The sequence below is a fragment of the Peromyscus leucopus genome, chromosome 6 (assembly GCF_004664715.2).
Source record: "Peromyscus leucopus breed LL Stock chromosome 6, UCI_PerLeu_2.1, whole genome shotgun sequence".
Classification (NCBI taxonomy): domain Eukaryota; kingdom Metazoa; phylum Chordata; class Mammalia; order Rodentia; family Cricetidae; genus Peromyscus; species Peromyscus leucopus.
In genome coordinates this window covers 61,841,858-61,863,418 of record NC_051068.1, presented here as the reverse complement: position 1 = coordinate 61,863,418, position 21,561 = coordinate 61,841,858, and the positions used below count along the sequence as shown (strand labels likewise).

At 37.3% G+C, this 21,561-nt stretch overlaps 1 protein-coding gene across 6 annotated transcripts in view; it reads right to left on the bottom strand.

Moving 5' to 3' along the window:
* Positions 1-21,561, bottom strand: part of Fbxw7 (F-box and WD repeat domain containing 7) — a 170,340-nt gene that overhangs the window by 20,002 nt on the left and 128,777 nt on the right. For 5 of the 6 annotated variants that reach the window (XM_028894269.2, XM_028894271.2, XM_037206698.1 and 2 more), the window contains 2 exons: positions 4,108-4,190; positions 829-970 (listed from right to left, as the gene is read on the bottom strand). In XM_028894269.2, coding sequence (XP_028750102.1) covers positions 829-970; positions 4,108-4,190 — 225 coding nt within the window. Of the gene's footprint in view, positions 1-828; positions 971-4,107; positions 4,191-6,479; positions 6,958-21,561 lie in introns of those variants that run through there. The other variant, XM_028894272.2, reaches the window with a different exon arrangement.

Genomic DNA, 21,561 nt, shown 5'->3' with positions numbered 1-21,561 from the left:
ATGGCAGCTGTTTTGATAAGCACTTGATTTAGTCTACCATTCACGATAAGAAGATATCAGACAGTCTAACTAATTTAAGTTATAAAAATCTGTAGTATTCAAGGTGACTAATCTTCCCAGCAAATGTTCAAAGAATTTAAATTCTAGTAAAAGACAGTAATTGGAACTTGAGCAGATTAAAGCCAAATGCAAACAAGGCATTGAGAGAAGCCACCAAGTCATCTCCACTAGGGAAGTAGTGAAGGGTAAGTCACCTCCAGAGACTCACTGACAGTTCTTAATCTCAAATGCCTTATTTATAAGAAACGTGTTCAGAAATCAAGAATACATTCAATGACATAGAAATCCAAATATAAACAAGAAAATAAAGATTTGTCTAACTAAAAAAAGCAATAAAGATATGCAAATACAAACTTATACAAATAAGCACTGTACTTTCATTCTGAAAGATGTATGTCACATCATAGGCTTGTTATTTTAAGTGTACACTCGGGGATTCCCAGGATGCCTGTCTTTCTGGATGACTACGACCCTACCCAATTCCAGATATCTTCTATCATCCTCCCCTCCAAAAACCCTACACCTCTTAGCAGGTAGCCCCAGTCCTCTCCCCTGTCTACCTGGCACCCACTAACCTACTTGGTCTCTTTTTATTAATAACCATTTCCTTTTACATCTGGCTTCTTTCATTTCGTGCAGTGTCTCCGAGGCTCCTACCTGGCACAGCACAAACAACACTCCATGTTTTAATGGCTGAATGATCTGCACCTCCTATCCCAGCCCCAAGCAACTGAGTGAAGCATTTCAAGAACGTGGTCCCATAGTCACCTGAAACATTTTCAGCCACTCTTGGAGGCCGGTGGGTGGCTGGACCGAAGTGATCCTGCGTCGTTGTTGCCCTTGCCCATTGGCAGCTCTTAGGTCCCCAAAAGTTGTTGGTGTTGCTGAACATGGTACAAGCCCAGTGGTACTAAAAACAAAAAACAAAAGTACAAGAGTGGAGGTAAAGATAGGTCTTAGTTAAGTGCTGTGAACTGTGATTTCATCAGAATAATGATCTGGTGTTCTTCAAACATCAATACAGCAATCCCTTTTGCTGGCTATTCTCAGAGGGCAGGGATACACAAAGCCTACTTTGCTTTCTTCTTTTTCTCCTATTCCACAGATGGTCTCATTATGCAGTCAAGGCCAGCATCAAACTTACTATGTAGCCCAGGCTAGCTTTGAACTCACAATTGTCCTGTTTCAAACTCTTCAAAGCTGGAAATACAGGTATCTGCCACCACATTTGGCCCTGTTTTACTATTATAATTAAAGTTTCTCCCTATCATCATCCAGGCAATGTTACTGGCAATCAAATGGAAGACTCTATGAAAAATCTGTATGTCACCAGTACATGTTTGCTTAGGGCTGCAGGTGCAATTAGTAGTAGCACACATGCTGAGTGGACACGGGCCTGGTTCAATTCTTACCTTAAGTGAGTAAGTAAATGACTAAGCAGATAGGCAAGCAAACATGGCCCTAGAACATACAGCTCCTACTTCTATGACTAGTTCAAATTAAAGTTTAGATTTTCTTTATTAAAAGGAATGTGAAAGCATTAATGTTACCAATATTTCAGAGACAAAAATGTTTTTGATCTCACTTCTTACACATAAGTCCTTAAGTTTGCCCCAGATGCCTTTATTTAAGCTGAGCTTAGGTATCTGGTAGTAGTCAGCCTTGATCAGACATGCAGCTTTTCAGAACAAGTAGAGAACTTTCAGGCAAAATTAAATGAAAAAAGACGATTGAAAGATTCTTGTCTAATAATTCAAACGTTGAAGATAGTGGGGGAAAAATCTAAACAATACATTCAGAACCGAGAACAGTGGTTCTGATCTAGTTCTGCAACTGTATTACTCCGCTACCTAAGAGCAGGCAGAATGCAGACATGTACTGGTGTTCTCGGCTGGCGGTCCTCTAAGGCAGCCCAAGCACCGACAACAGGGCAAACACTGAGCTTGTCTGCAGGCGGACTAAAAGGACAAGCCCTGTCTAGGAAATTCCATCTGTGAGAGAATCCTCCTTCACCGAACTCTGGTAATGAAAGGGTTTGAAGTCCCAAGAGCAGCCAGCTCACACCTGTTCCCAGAGCACTTGACGGTGAGGCGGTCGGACTGTGCACGTTTGAGGCAAGCCCAAGCCAGACACGGTGAGTTCCAGTCCAGACTGGGCTACAGTGAGGGTTTGTTCCAAAAAGAAAAGAAAAGAAAAGAAAAAATCCAAAGAGCACATATAAATGTACCCTAACAACTGATTATCAACATCTGACAAACTGCTAATGAAGCAACTCTCAATTTTTTAAAATGATACCTAAATCACTGTATTTTACAGAAAAATCTTCATGCCTAGACTCTTTGAATCTTTCAATATTTAAGACAATCTCTAATATTCAATAAGTAAGTCAATCTTTCCTTCCTTCTAGTTCAAAAGCAAATTCAGCTTCTTTTTCTCAAAAATAAAACACAATGTGTTAATAGTTTAAACTTCCTAAGGAAAAAAAAAGCAGAAAATGAGTTTCATCTTATTACCTGTCAAAAACCTGTCCAAAGCATCCCTAAATATCAAACATATACGTTAGTAACCGACAAAAGAGTACCAAAGACATGGCCATAAATATGCATCGGTTCTAATTTTGCTTTAGTACGGACGATTCTTGTGCAAAGGCAGTTGCTTTCTTGATATAAAAAGTAAGCAACTAAAATTTTATGAAAATCTGTTCGGTACCAAAAATTCCATTCTAAAATAACTGAACATCTAATACTTTTGTCTCGGGATTAAAACATTAACAGAAAACCAAAATGATGACAGACTGACATCTGTCCATTAAAAAAAAATGACATTGACAATTAGTTTAACATCAAACTCAACTTTCTCAGCTAAGAAATACATTCTCAAGGTTAGAAGGAAAAGCAACTGAAACGAACGTTTTCCTTGTCTCTCTATCCCTCCACACCCTCTGGTGGAAGTGCCTAAAACAGTGGAGCAGTCAGATGACCAAGAGAACTCGGGAGAGAAGAGCTGCTCTGCAGCACGAAGCTTCTGTTCTGTGGCACTGTCTCTCCAGAGTGTTCTGTATGTAAAATTATTCTAAGTAGTATGATCCCTTAATTTTACAAAAGAGCATTAAAGAAATTTCCACAATTGAATGAAATAAAAACAAACTGTTGGAGGGGGATGCAATCTGTAATAAGGTTTTAAGGAACCTTGTATCTAGGCAATGTTAATTTTATTCTACTTTATAGAATAAAAATAACTAAATCAAAATGCTTTGGAAAAAAAAGATCATAACCATGATGCCCTTAGAATGTCTATTGTTCATTCTGACCTGTTTTTCAAAAAAAGGGGGGGGGGACCACAAAGGTTCTTAAGATACTTTTGTCATTTAAATTTTAAAATAGAGCATTCCAAAGCCATTTTTAATTGGCTGGGAAATGAGATATTGTGCTTAAGAAGTTAGCCTAATTAGCGTGAGAGTGGGCAAAGTTTTATACTGATGCAAAATCCAAAAATGATGGAGTGAAGCAGGAAACAAGACTACAATTGTATCTAGTTGTTATGGAAACTATTCTACAAGAGTAGAAATGTATGTGTTAAAACATAAAACCTATCAAGTCAATAAATGGGGATTTCTAACACATTCATTCCATGGAGTAAGACTAAGTTCGTAACTGAGAGATTTACCTCACTGCTAATAAATTTATCTTTGATTTGGTATATGTAAGTATCTACCCTAGAATAGCAGTTGCTATAGTAACTAGAGACATTTCCTCACATTCAGATCTCGTGGTTTACTGTTTAGAAGTCCCTAAAATTGTGACTTTAAATTTTTGTTCAAAGAAGTCCTGCATGTGCCTCCCATTAGTGTATTAGTAAGAAGGTACGACATGGACAGAGCCAGCTCTTCTGCTCGGGTGTAGATGGAGTCCTTCTCCATTTCTATAACATCAAAACACGTTACAACAGCTGACAACACTGAATACAGTAGCATTGTTATTCTGCGAAAACAAATCCAAAGAAAAGCTTTCAATGACACCCCCATCTACCCCCTCTATTTAACGTTACCTGGTATAATCTGAGACTTTGCATGGTTTCTTTCCCAAAGAAAAGGAACGGACCTCAGAACCATGGTCCAACTTTCTTTTCATCTATAAGGTAAAACAGATAAGTTGTTGTTGTTGTCGTTGTTTTAAATTACCTGGTCCATTATCAGACTTTGAGTTCGCATGCTAATATTAAAAACTGTTAAATTTTCATGTACCTACAATGGTGACTATTGGTAGGTTAAATAGAAAATATATTACATAGTTTTTCCTATTTGCTTATTTCCTATTTTCTTATAGACTGGGTAGGTAATGTTCTCTTAGTATTCTGTTGGGATGAACAGTGTATGGTGATTTAGAAACTAATATTCATCATATCCTTAGAGAATTATGTACTTTTCATATTTTCAGTTTAATAACAAGAAATATTTTATTAGCACACACAGAAAAAAACCATATTTAACATGCCTTTCTTACTAATCTTCATTTTTCTTTAAAATTATTTTAAGCTAAAAAATTAAATTAAAAATTTCACAAGCAAAAATACGGATAACTGAATTTTAAACATTCATATCATTATAAAAAGGTAGAGAGCAATGTACATAAACTAATCTTGACCAGTGATTATAATAAAGAAGAAAGTAATTAGCATGGACAACAGAGACAGTTCAAAAGAGTAAACCCTAACAGCAGAGAATCTGCATCTGCTACAATAAAGCTGTAGGAGAAGCCATCAGCTGCTACATGCAGAGTATACAGCCCATAATCAGGACAAAACAGTCTTGAAACAACAGAAGGATTTTAAGAGAGTGAACTATGACTAAGATAAATGTATATAAGACATGTCAAACACGTACATCCTAAAGGTTTCTCACTATGCAATGTTATGCTATCAATACTTTCAAAACTGCATTCTGTTAACGTTAATATTGAAATTTATTTTTTTGTATTTCACTATCAATTAATGTAGGTCATCTGAGTATATGTTTATTTCCAAACTAGAAAATACGATCTGTTGAGGTTCAACTTTTTCTATTTCAACACCCTCTCTTGGATTTGCACGGACTCACTAGCTACTGTATTATTGCATGTTATGGGGAGATAGCCATCTTTATTTTATAGTAAAGTGGAACCCCTATTTTGCAGCAGCCTCATTTTCCTACCTATTGCTTCACATAGGAACACATGGAACATAGTGTATACACTGTAAATACTAAAAAGAACCTAAAAGACTCGAACTCTGAGATGGGACAGCAAGGACTCTAATCATCATGCACAAAGTCTTCCAGTCAACACTGGATGGTTTTTAGCTGCGAAGGTTCAAGAAGCTTATGCACAATGTATACCTTAGTTCATGAAATGCCTACTGGGGAAAATGGAATTGGTCTGCGTTCTCCCCTCTGGAGTTTCTATACTCATGTTATTTTTTAAAGACAATCCTCTCCAAAACATACTGTTTCTTTCTCTTTGTAAGTAATTGTATTGAAAACCAGACATAAATAATATAAAAGCTGTAATACATAGGTAGCCATGTGCTTCCACGTGTATAATTCACAGACACACAGATATGAACATGTACACGAATGAATCCATCAGAAAGGTCAGTCAGCACAGAACTTGGTAACTTTCACAGATGTCTTTCACGATCATTATGAGAATCTCTGATACTCATCTGAATTAAGTCAGTAATGCTGGCTCTCAGAACTTCCCAGAATGTCTTGTAAATACACTGGTACAAATGCCATCTGCCACTAAAAGCAAACTTTATTTCCATCTTAGACTCTTTCAATGAATAAAAATACTTAAAACATATATCAAGGAAATCACCGAGAAGGGGGTTTTATGTTTAAATTATTTTATAAAACAAAGCACCTTTTGAATGACTATAAAAGTCTTTTAAATATTGTACTGTTAACTGAAAATACTGACTTTACAACCACAAATTAATTGGATAATTTTTTAAGGTACCACAAGTAGTACAATCTCTTCAAATATGAACCCCACACGTTTCAGTGACTACACTTTAAGAGTTAACTAGTGAACACATATGTATGTCTATGGTACAGGAAAACTGAACGGAAAGGTTCACGAAAAGCCAAGTGAGGCTGAGTATTTTCAGGTCAGCATTTAACGGAGCCACATTTCTCAAGTCTGGATACATTCTCAGTGAAAAATTCTCAGATGGAAATATACATTTCATTTTAAAGCTTCCCCCAGCTCACGCCGTCGTTCCATAGCTGCTTACAACATTCATGAAATAAAACAGAATACCAGACATCCAGCCACCCACCAAAATTAGAGGATACTGCAGCCATCTCTGATGATACAGATTTTCCTTCTCAGGCAGGCACACACACACAACCACACAGAACAGGAAGAAAACAGATTACTTACTTTGTAAAAAATCATTTTTAATGTGCCGTAGAAACCCATATTTTCTGTATTTTTCCCCTTCAGGGATTCTGTGCCCCCGTGTGTCCGGCTGCTTGGCAGTCTCTGACAATATAACCCCTTTTCAGGTAGGTATGTCACAGATTCTAACGTGGACATGCTCAGGCACGCCAGAAGAGGAAGATTAGGCAGCGGAACCGGCAGCAAAACTCCCCAGCACCAGCAGACGCAGCTCAGAACCAGAATGCTGCTCGGGACGCACACACGCATGCAGCTCCACTGAGGAGAACTCAGGGAATAATGAGCGAGAACCCACAAGATTATTGGAGGAGACTGTGCCCTGTCAAAGCCTTGACTGAACAGATTCCTCCCTCAGCAGCAGAGGGATCAGATTACATCTTCCCTTGAACACAGAATGGTGCAGTCCAGGGTTCAGCAATGCAGACTGCACATCAATTATATGGTGATCTGCTCCAGGGAGCCCGTAAGCACACAACGCGCTGAACAGAGGGCGGACGTGGGCAGCAGAGACCGCCCCCACACCACAGCCCTCTCCCCTCCAAACTTTCAGGAGATTATTTTTGTGTTTTGTAAAACCCACATTTTTGACGAGTTTTAAATAGCACTCAGCGTTACCACAAATAAGTCCTTCCAGAAACATTTTGAAAATGAAATGTATTTGGGTACTCCCGCCCCCAAGGCAAAGCAGGCTATTTCATTAACTGTCATCCCACCGGCCACTCTTGGCAGAGGCTGATCAGGCTCTTCACCTAGCTTGGGCAATACCGGCAGGGCAATTCCAAAGGGAGAAATTAAATATTCTTGGGGGAACTGCCAATAAAGTAAACCAGTTTGAAGCATATAGGTTTTTTGTTTGTTTGTTTTTTAAACAACAACAACAAAAAAAAAAACCACCCAGAAATTATGTAATGTAAGATATGTTTCAGCTGGTATGCCTCTTATATTAAGATTTAAAGAAAATATTTTTTTATACTTTACCATTATACATTACCATTCTTTTAAAATATAGTTTTCAAGATAACTACCAGTGATTCTGGAGAACCATGAGGATTATCGTTAAAGATAAGCCAATTCTACCTACTGCAGAACGTTTGTCTGAAGGCTACTGTCTCCAAAGTGAGCCAAAGCTGCACTCCCTGCTCACTGGGGAACCTCCTGACATAGGTCCAACCTGGGTCAACAGGAGGTAGTGGACTTGTATCTCAAAAACGATTTGATAATGCACACTGCTTAGCATTAAAAGGGAATTTATGTAATAATAAAGAAACTAATTTTGCCTAAAGGCAACATTTTTTTTAGAATGATTACTGTATGAATTTAGGTATTCATCTTGCAACCTGCTACACAACTGCCCTTGGAGGCGGTGATAAGGCTCCTTGGGTAAGAAGAGCCTGTTATGAAGAGCCCAGCTAATTAACTCCTCCCCTCCCCACTAATGTTCTTTATTACAGGTAAGCTATGTGCCTCCAGTTATTGAAAGTACTTAGACAGTTCCTTTTTCCAGAAAACAAACAAACAAACAAACAAACAAACAAATCCACTAGTTAAGCACTGTCTAACAGATCTTCATGGTGATAGAATAATATGTGAAATATCAACTTGAAAATGCTTACTATTATAACTAAGACATTCCATGTAAAGCCATTTACTTTCGAACGAAAATAAGATAATGTAAATTTTATGGAGATGCACATTTTAGATTCTTTCCTAGAAATTATGTTCTACTATTATCTTCTCTAACATTTACCTAGTTCTTACATCATTCCCCCATCAGACACAACATGTACACAAATACTTAGGAAAGTTAGTTTTCCTAGCAATCAATTCATTCTCTTCAAAGGGACGTTCTTTTAAAAATCTCTTAATTTGAGGAGGGGGGGGGAATCCAATAATTAGGAAGATACACAGACCCTTATTAACTAGTTGCCTCATGATTTAGGAAAAAAAAAAAACAGCAAATAGGACTTCCTTGTTTGTTTCAGGATACTGAAGAACATTAACAACTAGCTGGAATCTCCTGTAGAACTTAGGGTCAACCATCTTGTCCTGGGTAAATTTAGTGAACCAGGGATAGGACAGGCCGGGTCCCTTCTGTGTCAGCTCAAACTGTGGCCTACCTCCAACTGAATTAACCCTGTTCAAGTACTGAGTTAAGAACAGAGATGAACTTTCACTAGTAAAATGGAAAACTACCTCAAAATGTTGCTGCTGAGTCTTCTATATAGTCAAAGGAATGCTCTCATTGTTACACAGCTGCCATGAAGTTACAAGAAAACTTGCTCATAAATGTTTATTGAAACAATACATTGGGAAGTCTATACTTCCCCATTCCTTCATCTATCAAGGTCCTCACTTGGGAAAGACTTCTGTTAACTTATTCCTTTGTGAAAAATACGTGTGGTTATCATCGCTAATGATGACCTCAATTTACCAAGTATTTAAACAATTCTCCCAGTACTTAATCTACAATGCTAATTTAATTGGACAAGCAAAACTAGTTCACCAATTTTCTAATCAAATTTCAAAGTAACAAAGAAAAAATTTTCCAACGTCCTTTGAAGTCCTTTCAGTGAAAACCATGCTGTGTCTTTCACCAGAATTCATCTACTCATGAATACTGTAAAGGAAATCAACCACATAGTCTGATTTCTGGCTGTCTTAGCTTAAATATTGATGGTCTCAAGCATTAATCATATTCAGGTGTTTTAGTAATACATTTTTATAAGGTCCTTGTTTCTACCAATATTATACCTGGATAGACAGAAACATCAGAATGTTAGTTTATGGTCTATGTAACTCAGCTTATTTTGCATTTTATGCCTTATACTGTAACATCAAATAGTAAGTTCATCAAAAAGATTAGATAGTAGGTTACTACAACTAAGTAAACACTGAGAGGATTGTATAAAATTTTAGAATATCACATTAAATAGGTATTCATTACACTAAAGTAAATTTTCATGTAATTTCAGCTAGGCAATAAATTTTCCATTCTTTAGAAACATCCCTTGTGCTAACAACCTGTAAGCATTACTTAAAATCTATTAGCAAGGTGAACAACTTTGAGTTGGATGTATATAAATGGATGCCAGCAGTAACTCCAGAAATAAGCAGCACAGAGATACATGTTCTGTCCCAGAGCCCAGGCCTACAGGAGATAACTCACACAGCTAGTCCAAGTGAACGGGCTCTTTCTCAGCACATGGTTGGAATCACTGAGTTCGTTAAACGAGGTATGGTTAGAGACAAAACCAAACAAAATCTATGTATAGTGAGAAAAAATAACCAGTCTTCCGCGGACGGTGCAAGTGGAGTCCACACACACCGTGTCAACAAAAGAAAGAATGAGTCCGAGTCCTCTGCCTTGACCTTCAGGCTCATGACCCCCTCACAATACACAGCTCTACTGCTGCTCCATATCACTACTAACGAGTCTTGGTATTGCGTCTGTCATAGCAGTCTGGCATTATTTTTGTGCACCTTCATCTCTACTAATTACTCCTTGAAGGTTCATATCTCACTCAAGTTTATTTGTAGGACATTCAGAAAAGCTTTATGTATCAAATAACAGCTTTAAACAATTGGCCATACAAGCAAGCAGTAGCAACCATAGCATAATTTAGTACAGACAGAGACATGTATGTATACATAAAGTATGTTTCTTAATACCTATCATACTTAGTATTTACAGGCTTATTGTAATATAATCAGTTGTTTGCACCATGAGCATAAGTTCTTCGTTACCTTGCTAACATTTAAAACTACATTTCTACCTCATAATAATAAAAGGATGTGTTTGTATTTTGAAGCCAGTGATTCCGTCATCATGACAACACTCTACTCTGGGAAGGAATAGGAAACTACCTACCACAGTTAGCTGTCTTGCCCTGAGCACAGAATTTAGATTACAGACAGTTCAACTTTTCTACATCAAAGAAAGGAATGCCAAGCATGCTGAGGCTGTAACAAACATTTTGAAATGTTACCAACTCATCGCCATTAACTTTCTGGGATGTAAGTTCATACTGAAAGGCTCCCAGCATCTGCATGTATACTGCTGCAGTAGGTGAGAGCATAGACTAGTAAGGCATCTCCTACGTTCATTAAAAAACGTGTCAAGCACAGGAGAGTGTATAATTTAAGACATTTTCTTCTAATGTATAGTAAGTTAAGAAAGGACAAGGTAACACACACACACACACCTCTCTTAGAACCCACAATAAAATTAGTTCTAAAAATACTAAAATCTAGATTTTGAGACTACTTTCCAACTAAACCAACACTATAATATTAATGTGTTACTAAAAAAATCACCAACATTAAACAGCATAATCTATAACTTAAAATAAAACTAAAAACTTACACAATGAAGATTTTATAATAACATATGAAAGTTGTGACCATAGTAGATCAAATTGTAAATGAACATAAAGCTCAGAGTTTAAAAGTTTTATTTAATTAAGTATAACTGTAAAAGTAATATTTTCTTTCTTTCTTTTTTTATTTTCCTTCCTTTAAATTCAAGCTATTTAGTATCCTCTTTACAAAGAACCAGCCTCTGGTAGCTGACACGATCAATTACAATGTTGATGCAGAGATTACAGCACATGTGTATATACAAAAACCTAAATGCATAAATGTCCACACATCCAGAACTTACACACAGATGAAAGCTAAGAGTTCCATTTAGCATAGTCACAGAAGAAAATAATACAGATAGAAGTTTTATTTATTTTCTAGAATTTATATTTCTGTAGAACTGTTGGGGACTTAGTATAAGGGCAACATCCTTCACATTCTAGTCAATGGCTGTGCACTAACCTGGCACCAGCGCATGCAAGCCATCCTTGAGTTAGCTCTGATTTACCTAAGAAGTACTGAATTTCTCCATCTCATTCATACTTCAGATCTATAAAATAATACCAGTATCTTAAATCTGTACATTATTAGGTATTTCCCCTTAAATTATTATTGTAAACCTATTCTTATAGTAGTATTTTCAGTAAAGTAAGGAAAATGTCATGGGAAAAATACAAAAAGAGGTTGACTTTACAAAAAACAAAATAGTACGTGGGCGGTGGTGGTGCACGCCTTTAATCCCAGCACTCGGGAGGCAGAGACAAGCGGATTTTGTGAGTTCGAGGCCAGCCTGGTCTACAGAACGAGATCCAGGAAAGGCTCAAAGCTACACAGAAACCCTGACTCAAAAAACGAAAGAAAAAAAAAAAGAAAGAAAAAAGAAAAATAAAATAGTAAACTAACACACAGGAAAAAATGAAATGATAAAATTAATTTCCCTTTAATGTAAGGCTTATAGTCTAATTTACTCTATTTTCTCTATCCACTTCCAGATTTATTGGATGTCCAAATGTATATGAGAAAAGTTTTCATGTATCTGAAATCTTATGTGTGAATACCAATCTTATATTCATTTCAAGGTGTTTAAAATTCTGGAGTTATATTAGCTATTAGTCACAACAAAGTTTGGGCCATTTAAAAAAAAAAGCTAAAAGCTAAGAAGTAAAAGTAGTGTTATCTATTGAACCAACAAAAAAGTTGAGTAGCAGTAGTCATCCATATGCTATGGAATGGACCTGGAAGCCATCTAATCTAGATTTCCTTTGTGTGAGGATGAACGTGAGACGCAGAATCAGAGGAACCCTGACTTAAACACCAGTGTGCCCTCAGTCACTTGGCCTTCATGAGCTCAGTTGGTAATGGTATTACTCACATACCCCACAGTCACTGTGAGGACTCTGTGAATGTCCAACATGCAATGAATATGCTACAAATGGTAACTACCATTAACAGGTGAAAAGGGTAAGAGCTGAGTGTCTTACTTAGGTTAAACAGGACTTGGCTCTGGCTCCAGAGCTCAACATTTCGAAGTACATAGGTGGTGGGTCAAGCTGAGCACAAAATCAGACGCTGCTAAAGAAAGAAGAGCTCTGTTATTTAGATAATAATTATAAATGCAAACCACAAGCTAATCTTACTCAGATCAACAGAACGATCACTCAGGTCCTCACAACCATGCTTCTATTATAAGTAGGAAATCTGAGGAAAGTGTCAATTCAGGAAAAGGTGACAGAAACTAAGAAAAGTTAGGTTTAAAAATCTATCAACTAGCTGGGCAGTGGTGGTGCACGACTTAAGTACCAGTACTCGGGAGGCAGAGGCAGGCAGATCTCTGTGATTTCGAGGCCAGCCTGGTCTACAGAGCAAGATGAAGGACAGGCACCAAAACTACACAGAGAAATTCTGTCTGGAAAACAACAACAACAACAAAAAATCTATCAACTAAGAAATAATAATTGAGAGAAATATCCTGTCTCAAAAAATATATATATAAAATGCTACTAAAGTCAAATAAAAATACATTAAAGGTTCATTATAGGGTAACCCATGCATCACCCCATCTACTAACTCAGTTACCTAACGTTAAAGTTACAACGTTCTTTAATTTATTAGCCATCTACCTAATTCATTTAAGAGGCCTGCATGCCTTTCTGTACAAGGAGAACTTACAGGAATGTATGAGTAGGCATGAAGACTGTATTTTTCATTTTGGTTGGAAATACTGACTAATAAATAAGAGGTCTTTCTGTTTCAACAAACACTCACAAGCAAGTTGTGTTCCTGAATACAGTGTAGTGGAAGAACAGTGCAGAGAGATCTCTTAACCATTAGTAAAATGCTATACTCCTCAGTGCACCTCAGAGAGGCGGAGAGATATGACTCATTGAGTCCCACTAACAGAACCCTTACTATTCAAAAATGGACAGTTTGGAATTTTTCCCATACCGTTCTACCATCAACCATTTCTCCTATACTTGGGCCTCCTATACCCCTAGACTCAAGTTTCTTTCTAAAATACATACGTCACTACTGTCTATCAAACACCAAACTGGGGAAGGGCTACTTTGAAGTTCAACCATCGCCCCTTAAGGAGGAGGGAAGAAAAACCTAAAAATAAAAATGTTAATGGTGGTAATCACCTAAGTGGCTCTGTGGGCCTTCTCCTTCTGTCCTTGCCTGTCAATAAAGAAACAAGCTTGCTCTTTGAGCACCTCTTATGTGGATATAAGCACACTACTTAGATGCAGTGTGCATGTTCTGCAGGAGGAGGGAGATAAAAATACTAAAAAAAATGAACACATGAAGTTCACATCAGCTCTAAGACAAGAGCACAGTGCTCTGGAACAAGAGAGCAGTTACAAGGATAGGGTAATTTGGAATGGTCCACCTAGGAGACAACTTTGCAGTTAAAGTGATAGGGTTGAGCCCAGGTTCAGGTTGTTCAGAGAGGACATGGCCATCTGTTTAGGCTGAAGCAATGGTGAATGACGAAGTCAGAGAGGTAAACACAGGTCAGAACATGAAGGATCATACAGACCACTATCAAGAGTTTGAAAGGCAATGTGAGTCACTAAAGGACTTCGAAATGGGAATGATTTAACACAACATTCCTATATAATGCCTGCTCATACTCTTGTGTATTCTCATCAATGTAAAGTTGTAAGTCACTTACAAAGTGATCATTACCTTTTGAAATAAGGGATACAATAAGGTCTCTGCCATGTGAGCACAGGACCTCAGTTTGGATCATCGGCACCTACATAAAAGCCAGGCAAGGTGAGACTGCACTATCTGTAACTCGGTGTTGGGAGAGAAAAGCAAAGACGAAAAGATCACTGGAGGTGCTGCCCAGAGCACTCAGCCAAAGATTAGCATCAGACTCAGTAAGAGACTGTCTCAAAAATGAAGGTGCAGAGCTGTAAGGGACTACACCCAATGTTGACTTCTGGCCTCCACTTCACATGCACATGCCCACTTGAACATAAACACACATCCACACAGAGACATGGTGAAAAGTCTAATAGTATTTGACTTCTTTTCAACTGCTCCATATTATAATAATTACCACCTCAAAACAGCTCTCAAATATAGCATCTAATTCAAAGTCCACTAAACTAGGACCAAGAAGAGAACTAGGAGCAGGTGATCCCCCAACCCCTAGCTACTGTACCACTTGTAAAGCACCATTTGAGGTTCTTCACACCTACTGATCCAGTTCTGTGAGAACCAAGGTTCTATCACATTACAGCCCTACCTCACTGCTTTCCTGCTTTTTGTTCTCATTTGATTTCTACATTTGATAATTTACTATTTTATAGAGCAACTGGATTCAAATAACCAATGACTATTATTATATCTGCCAGTATTTGTTTTAACAAATGTCCACTACAATAAAAGATGTACTTACTTTCAGTTATTGGAGCTGAAAGGACATCATCATAAACTATTCTCTGTGACCATAAAGGAACACAGAGAATAATCACAGAATGCCCAAGTTAAAGAAGACCTTCAACCAGAGTTGCTCTTACCCACAGATGCAGCCTGGCAACAAGCAGTCACAGATCTGCTTTGCAACTCTCTGACTTGCTATGGTTGACTCTCTGACTTTGGCAATTATGTTCAGTTGCCAACATTTGGTGGGTAGATAAATAAAGTCAGATTCAAACACTGAACTTTTAGAAACAGGCATTTCTTCTCATCAACTCAGTAATTTTCTAGAATTCAAAATAACAACAGACAGTTTTAATCAATTTCTTTTTTTTGAGGCAGAGTCTCACTCTGTAGCCTTAGATGGTCTGTTAAGCAAATTTTAAAAACTCTAACCATGAATCAATACCTGTGAATACAAGCTTACCCCACTTACTTGGAAACACTGAATTCTACAGTGGTTGCAGGCTAATAAACAAAGCACCACCAGTCTTTTGCTTTATGAAAAGTACATCAGAGTGATCTTTTAATGTAGCTTACTTGCTCTTCCAAGTATTCAAGTGTTTGATATACTGTCAAGTGAGCAGGAAAGAAACCAGTGATCACCCCACTATGTTTAGAAAGAAAGGAAGGTGCTAAATATTCATATCAAAAACATCAATTTACATTTGAAGCAGTTACTGCGTGTATAATTTAACAAATTGCAAGAATTATGAGTAGCATAATGCTTACATGATCCCCTACCTGTGCAGGAGATTCCAAAGACAATTTGAATACAAAAGCATATTGCTGGAAATAGACGGGCCATTAGTAGAGCTTGACATAATCTTTTATTTATAAATTCATTCTGTTTATTCACTTAAAAAATTAGCACATGATCTAAAGATGTATACTAATAAGTACTTGAAGATCTTGAATGTCTAAAAATTGACTTTAAATGGTTGTCATACCTGATATCTAACTTCAAAAGGTTCTTTTTCTGTAGAAGGGTATCTTGAGTTTTCCACTAGTCAAATGACGGTGTGAAATGGAAGGATGGATGAACAGATGCTGGGATAAACTGAGATCCATTCTGGCCCTGGACATGGCAAACAGCTAGCATCCCTACACTGTGGTTTCATAGTACTTTTGAAAAGTGAATTTTAATCTTTTAAAAATTTACATTTACAAGTCAACATATGAGTACATTTTACAGGAAAAATAGCAGTATCAGGAATATAGCTAGAATACAAACAAGATTAGCAAAAAGATGTCAAACTTGGCCGGGCGGTGGTGGCGCACGCCTTTAATCCCAGCACTCGGGAGGCAGAGGTAGGCGGATCTCTGTGAGTTCGAGGCCAGCCTGGGCTACCAAGTGAGTTTCAGGAAAGGCACAAAGCTACACAGAGAAACCCTGTCTCGAAAAACCAAAAAAAAAAAAATGTCAAACTTGATCAAAATCTTAAAGTCATGGCATTTGTTAGTTCTTGAGATAAAGATGCACACTCACAGATAAATAATTTCTTTATGTTAAGCCTCTCATTTAAAAATTATCCTACAGGAACAAAATAGCATATTGAAACATCTTAAAGGTATTTCAAGAGACAATAAGTGAAGATCTAATCAGCAACACAATCACACCAACAGCAAAGATTAAAATTAAATGTTACTTTCTAAAACATTTTTACTTATCTGGTTTTTATTTAACAATTACAATGAACAGGTTTTTGCCAGGCCAAGCTATAATTTACCTCCACCAACCTATTCATCCCAAAACTTTAATTTTGTGAAATCACTACATTTGTTCACATATAGGTAGCACAGGAAAGGGAGATTACTGGGATTAATTTACACAGTGATTTTCTACCCCCAAACCTCACTGCAATACAATCAATTTTAGCCAAACACATTCTGAGTGATATAATGGTTTCTTATTTTCTAAACAATGAAGGAGAAGGTGAAAAGTGAAATAAGGGTTAAGCTTTTTTTAAAAAAAAAAATCTAAATCTACCACATTTGAGAAGTATTGAGCCAAGGTTAGCAAAATCTAGACATTAGCCAAAAATAAAAAAAAATTTTAAAAAAGATGTAAAGCTGAGCATAATATAGTAGTCTCTATCCTAGAATACTTCTTAATTCACAAGGGTAGACAGGTCAATTTAAAAAAAAAAAGACAGATGAGTATAATTAAATATATTCCTCAATTCATATAAAAACACATACAGCTAGAAAGATGAAGAGATAACTATTTCTAGGAAATATACATAATATTTGACACCAAAACAATACAGGGAAAAGTCACTAAGTATTAAAATGACTGAGTGTTCCTTCAGTGGCCACAATCAAAGAGGTTATAAGCAACTACTTTACCCGAAGATGTCCTTTTAGGAGGAGGATGTACCCTGGGAAGAAAACACACCAAGTGAGGCCTCTTCCAGATGTTCACTGACTCATGACAACTATACAACAGCCTTATGGCAAAGGTGCCATGACACCAATCTGACTTTTTATGAAGAAAGAAGCCGAGAGTTTAACTCACTTCCCCAAGGCCAGAAAAATACGGCAGTGGAACACAGGCAGATCTTGGCCTCTAATGACAGAATGAAATGGGATTCTCGAAATTAAGGCAAGAAATACTGGTAGTTCAGATATTCCAGGATGTTTTCTGAGCAGTGTCAGCATGCAAACATGTCACATGTAGATGAAATCCGCACCAAAGCTATGGTAAACATAGAAGAGACAAACCAGGTACCAGGTAGCTACATGTGTACATTGACACATTGCACATATGAATTTGCAAGACAAAGAATTGATATACAACTGCTAATGTCCCCTTGCTAAAAACAAGTTCCTTTATCTTTGGCATTAGATATATTAAGACAAGGCAGTCATCAGTGGGCAGAGGAAGAAAGTCTAAGAAAACTACTCACAACACATGAAACAAACAGGGGTCACCCCCACCCCAACGTGATCCAGTGCATCCAACCTTAACATTATGTACTCTTCTCACTTTTAAAGAACTTTTAAAAAATTAAAATATTTATTTTTACGTGTATGCATGTACATGTGTGAGTACGTACCTGCTCATTTGTATGTGCACCATGTATATGTAAGTGTCTGTGGTGCCAGAAGGTGTCAGATCCCCTAGCACTGGAGTTACAGGTGGTTGTGAGCCACGAGATGAGGATGCTGAAAACTGAACCTTGGTCCTCTCCAAGAGCAGCAAGTGCTCCTAACTGCTGAGCTGTTTCTCAAGGCCCTTTAGGAACTTTTATGTCCTACCTTCATTTCTTCATGGTCCTATGCTTTATTTTCTAAGGAAATAACGAAAGCTAATAGGGACCAGAATACACTGAAGCATCTCCAGTGAAATATCTTTTCAAAAGAGTCAGAGATTTTCCCTCCTTACTACGATGATCTGAACCCCATGAGTAACTGACAGAAGTGAAAATCCCTACCACATAATCAAAGAAATTACTTTAAGTGCTATTTGTCGACTCCTCCAGCCAAATACACTTGAAGGAGATCATAGCTTTCATCTGATACTAAATATTTTCAGTTTCATTAACAATCTAACAATATAGTTCTACTTGTAAGTAGCACATACAGATTCACAGGTTTTCTCCATGGACTCACAGAGCATTCAAGTACAAGCGTAGTACCTAATGTGGCTATCTATCTCTTTGTGTTCAGTCCCCTCCTCCCCTGCACCTAGCCACTTCCAAGACTTCACTATGCAATCTAGGCTGACATGCAGCATGCTATGTAGCCTGGGCTGGCATGGAACTCATGATCCTTCTACTTCTCCCTGCCCACCTCCAGTACTGGGCATCATCACACCTGGCTCTGGCACTGTTTTCTGATTTTCATCACATACATTCTTTTTCTAAGAGCCAATCCATATTTGTTTGTTTGTTTGTTTGTTTGTTTGTTTATTTATTTATTTATTTATTTATTTATTTATTTATTTATTTATTTATTTATTTTTGGTTTTTCAAGACAGGGTTTCTCTGTGTAGTCTTGCGCCTTTCCTGGATCTCGCTATGTAGACCAAGCTGGCCTCGAACTCACAAAGATCCGCCTGCCTCTGCCTCCCGAGTGCTGGGATTAAAGGCGTGCACCACCACCGCCCGGCTAGCCAATCCATATTTAATAGATGTCAATTTGACCCAGGTACAGTTGTCCCTTCCTTACAGCAAACATCATTGTTAGTAAATGTGTGTCTCTGTAAATTTATTCAATACTTCATTATCCTGTCTCTACTTTCATCCTGCTAGGCTGCAGGATTTTGACAAATAGATTTATATGGCTATTTTAATTTCCAACGACACTCCTTCATTCAATATAGTACTCATTTTGTTGTCTACTCTGTGTTAGCTAAGTATGAGTTCAACTTCATGGCTTGGGATTGTACTGCAGGAAGGAAATAAAGACAATAAAGCAAAAAGAGAGGCTCTAAAACTGTGCTGTGTGCTGCAGAATGTTACAAGACTGCATAATGCTAAGGTCTGTTCTAGTCTAGAGGTTCAGAGATGGCTAGTCTCTGAACTCAGATGGATCACGGCGGGTGCAGGACAGGATGACATGACCCTGTATGGCTAGTGGCACAGAATAAGGGTAGAAAATAAGAAAAGACTGGGTTATACAAAACTTTCTGAAGAATTTTTTCTTTACATGAAAGCGATGAAAAGTTAATACTGAGTATCAGTCAAGGAAGATGTGATCAGATAACCTTTCCTGGAAAATCATTCCGAATGCAAGGTAGAAAGCAGGTGAATTGACTCAAAGAGGGTATGGGCACACCCCGTGAAGGATTTCTCACTGGACAGGCCACAGGCAATGGCAGCGTGAACTAGCAGGATAGTAACAGACACACAAGGACCAACAGTTGAGGTGTTTGGACACAAAACTGGCAGTACGTATTAGTGACAGGTGACAGAAACAAAGGAAAAGGATATGTCAAAGATCGCTCTTTTTTTTTTTTTTTTTTTTTTTTGCTTGACCAGCTAGAAGACAACAAATGACAAAGCAAGGATTGTTTTTGTTGTTGCTGTTTGATTGTTTCTGTTTTCTGGAGGACAGGAGAGAAGGAGCATGTCTCTCAGACGTCCAAACTAGGATGCACCATGTACCAACTGGCTCTGAAGCTCAGGTCTGGATTGAAGAGGAAATAGTGTAAGTCACCTGCACAGAGGTTTCTCCTAATTTTTTCCTATCATCTCCTCACTCTAAAGCTCTCAATCACAGTGAAGCCAGAACCTTGTCAAGTGTGACTACCCTGTTTGTTTTCCCCATAAGATTATAGGCTTCATGACAGCAGTGAGCATTTCCATTTTGATGCTTCTGTAGTGCATCAACAAATAATACTCATAAGAGATTATTGGCAATGTCAGATATACTCTACCAGATAAACAGATCTACAGAAATAATTTTAAAATGTTAGCTATTTAGTTTATTCTATTACATATTATTTATAATTTTGTATATTTATGTATTTTCTCCCTAAGAAAATGTGTGTCTCAGAAATACAATTTGATACATAATGGAAATGTAATGGAATATTTTGAGACTTTCATACCTTTAAAATTGCCTCACTGAATATAAACTTTCACTATAAAACGAACATACTTTAACAATGTTTATCAATGTATATTTCTGCAAATCTCAGGTAGTTTTATTTATTTATAGGCATTAACAGAATTTGTGCCTCTAATTATCAATCAAAAAATAATAATAAAAGCATGAAAATTTATAAACAAACATGTTATAACTTCAAACCCCAAATTAACTATCTATATTTTGTATGTAATGTGCATTTATATATTTTAATCTCCATTAACAAAATAAGAGTTTTATTTACATTAAAATTAAAGTGGATACTGTACATTTTACATATACTTTCCTAGCTGTATTTTACTTTAGCTGTTCTTTTTAATAATCTTCCACTAAGACAGAATATATAAAAAACTAGAGTTAATATAAAGGAGCCAAGCTGGGCAGTGGTGGCCAATGCCTTTAATCCCGGCACTCAGGAGGCAGAAGCAGGTGGATCTCTGTGAGTTCAAAGCTAGCAGGGTCTACAGAGTAAGTTCTAGGGCAGCCAGAGCTACACACAGAGAAACCCTGTCTTGAAACAAACAAACAAAACACAAATGGGGGGAACACGACGGGACAGAGGGGGGCAAAGGAGTAAGAAGCTGCTGAAACATTTTTCTGTTGTTGTTTTCCTCATAGTCTTGGTACACAACCGTGGCTAATCCGGCACTCATTATGTAACACAGAGCAGCACCAAACTGCTTCAGTCTCCCAAGTCCTGACATTACAGATGTGTGCTACCTCATCTGGCTGAGAGTTTCAAAGTAAGTACTGACAGTCATTCCAATTTCATCTCATGTGGCTTTATGGGTATGAGAAACAAGCACAGGACAGTTTAACAAGGCACACACCTCCATACCATTTCTAACTGTACAGTACGTACCCTGATCTTCAGTATACCCAACACCACACATACACTCACATTTCTAATTCTTCTGCCATTTTCATCTTCTACTATTTTAACATTGTATAGCAAAAATGAGTGCTATTGTATTTTTCAAAGCATATATTTTGCATATAGCTTGAAATTTAATATATTTAAAATTCTAACAGCACAACACAAACTGGTAAGAGACACTAACTGATAGGATCAAGGCTTCTGGATCATGTTAGAGAAAGGTAAAAACATACTAAAATAAATGAAAAGCTCTTCAGATGTTTTTGGAGTTGGGGCTTACCACTTATTACCTTTTGTATTAATTAA